At 31.3% G+C, this 2,369-nt stretch overlaps 1 protein-coding gene across 1 annotated transcript in view; it reads right to left on the bottom strand.

Annotated features, from left to right (window-relative positions):
- Positions 1-266: 266 nt before the first annotated feature.
- Positions 267-2,369, bottom strand: part of LOC100573221 (uncharacterized) — a gene marked incomplete at its 5' end in the record, with an annotated part of 3,619 nt that continues 1,516 nt past the window's right edge. The window contains 1 exon segment of the mRNA NM_001205154.1: positions 267-321. Coding sequence (NP_001192083.1) covers positions 283-321 — 39 coding nt within the window. The 3' untranslated portion in view covers positions 267-282.

Below are 2,369 nucleotides of genomic sequence, written 5' to 3'. Positions count from 1 at the left end.
TACAGCCTCATCCTTACAAATACAACTAAATTCGATTAGGATGCATAATAATGAGGATGTAAATGATAATTGTCATAGAGTAGAAAAATTATATTATCAATTATGTACACTTAGTACACTAGGCAGAGCTTGTGCTAAGAAAATTTTAGAACTGCCCAACATTTTAATATTTTTGTAGATGCAGATTAAGTAAATTTGTCGCTCGCTAAATTCGCTTAATTACCACTATTTACCAAACTATATCGTATATTGACCACACATGTAAACACTTTATACATTACTTTATTTATTATAATTTATTAATAATAATAACAAATTAAATTTTTTTTTTTTTTTTTATCTTCAGTGTCTTCGCCACTATCGTCACTATTGATAATTTTGTTTTTACCAGATGCTTCAAAGAAAACTCCACTAAAATAACCTTGTTCCTTTCCTTTTCTTCTTTTGAGGACTCGATGTTTCTTTTTAGACATCCAATGGTAAACTGTGTCCCTAGGATCCCAACCGTATAATGGTGGCATATTATAATTTATATATAAGCTCAAGTTTTCTGTCTCAATATTCATAGTTGAGCGTAATGGTGATTTTAATAAGTTGCTGGCACTTATCAAACGTTCAACATCAGCACTATGAGGTTTAGCAGCTGCCACTCTTGCCAACATTGTACAAACATTTGGAAAATATTTTGAGCCACATAATGTTTTTACTAATTTAATAAGGTTCATTTTTCGTAATTCAGATATATTTTCCATTGATATCAATTCATCATACTCCAATGAAAATTCTTTTAAATCTATGTCTGCGCCAATTAAATTATGAATATCTTTGATGCATGCTACAGAAGATAGTACAACAAATGGTTTTATAATTGACAGTAAATTTTTATCAATAGAAAATCTTTGTTTTAAAAATTCTTGAAGTGAACATACAATTTCTTGTTTAACTGCTGCAAGACATCTATTTTGTGTAACAAACTTATGATGGGATTTGTGACGTGGAATTTCTATACTTTTTATAGTTATTGAATTTAATGTAAGTGAACCATCTTTATTGATAACTACTTGTTTGTCTAAAGCCTCAACCCAACCTCCTATAAGTGGGGTAGACTTTAACATTTCAATTTTATTAATGATGTACATAGTTTTTTCATCCATTGAAATAACATTCAAATCATCAGATTGCAATTGTTGTTGATACCTTGAAAAAATGTATAAAACATCAGCCAGAACTGCCATAAGGCGAATGTTGTACTCATGAGTAAGAAACTTGAAATGGCCCACATAAACTTTATCTGAAGAATTTTTAAAATAATTGACTAAACAAGACCATGAAACCAGCACATTATTAAGAAGCGTATATGAAAACTGAGACCATCTAACTTCAAAAACTTTTGGAAGTTGAAGCAATTTGAGGTTATACTCAAGAGCAATATTTTTCAATTCTCGTGTCCTCAAACCAGATCTTCGAAAAAATGTAGTTAAACCAACAAGTTTTTGAAAAAGTAAACTAACTTCAGGAACCGATTCACTCACTGACTCCCATGCTAGATTTGAACGGTGTGCTGCACACCATAAAGTAATTAATGGGCTCATAACTTCAGTTCCACATGCAGTTTTTTTCAAATTTGTTAATAAGGTCCACAAGCCAGATTTTTGTCCTACATTCGAACTCGCTCCATCAGTAACTAGAGAAGATGTTTTTTTCAAAATATTGTTGAAATTTTCATTTCCAAGTCTTTTAACACATGCTGTTTTTAAAGCATCACACATACCTTTCGCACCCCTTTCAACAGGTTCTTCAGCACCAAGAAAATAAAGTTTTTCTTCTCCTTCTAGTGTAATAGATTTCATCAACACATACATTTTATCGATTTGAGTTCGGTCAACACTTCCATCACAGCGCAAAGACAATGCGAGTGAATTATTAAGAATATCTTCCACAAAAGATGACTGATGAGTTTCTACAATACATTCCAGAAGGTCTTTATGAGTGTGTGGTGTTAGATACTGAAGTTCACTATCATCAATATTATTTGATACTTCACCATTTAATTGAAACAAATTTGCTTTTTGTGATACAATAACCCGGCTGGGAAAAGAATAAGCAGATAGTGTAAGTTTCTTAGCATCATTATAAACATGAATTATAAGACAGCCAATTTTCCTCGCCAATTTGTCATTAGCTTGATTGACTGCTTTTCCCATTGGAGTTATGGCCATTTTTTCAGAAGTATTTAAAGTTTTATACTTATGTACCTTAATCGCTTCTATGTGATATGTGGTAGACAGATGGTCATTTAATACTTTCAGAAGATATTTAGTTCCATACTCTTGAGCGATTGCAGGAACTTTAGATTTATTATTACTATA

The sequence above is a fragment of the Acyrthosiphon pisum genome, unplaced genomic scaffold (genome assembly GCF_005508785.2).
Source record: "Acyrthosiphon pisum isolate AL4f unplaced genomic scaffold, pea_aphid_22Mar2018_4r6ur Scaffold_21430;HRSCAF=23974, whole genome shotgun sequence".
NCBI classification, from domain to species: domain Eukaryota; kingdom Metazoa; phylum Arthropoda; class Insecta; order Hemiptera; family Aphididae; genus Acyrthosiphon; species Acyrthosiphon pisum.
Note: the sequence above shows the minus strand (reverse complement) of the source record. Positions and strands in the feature narration are given on the sequence as shown.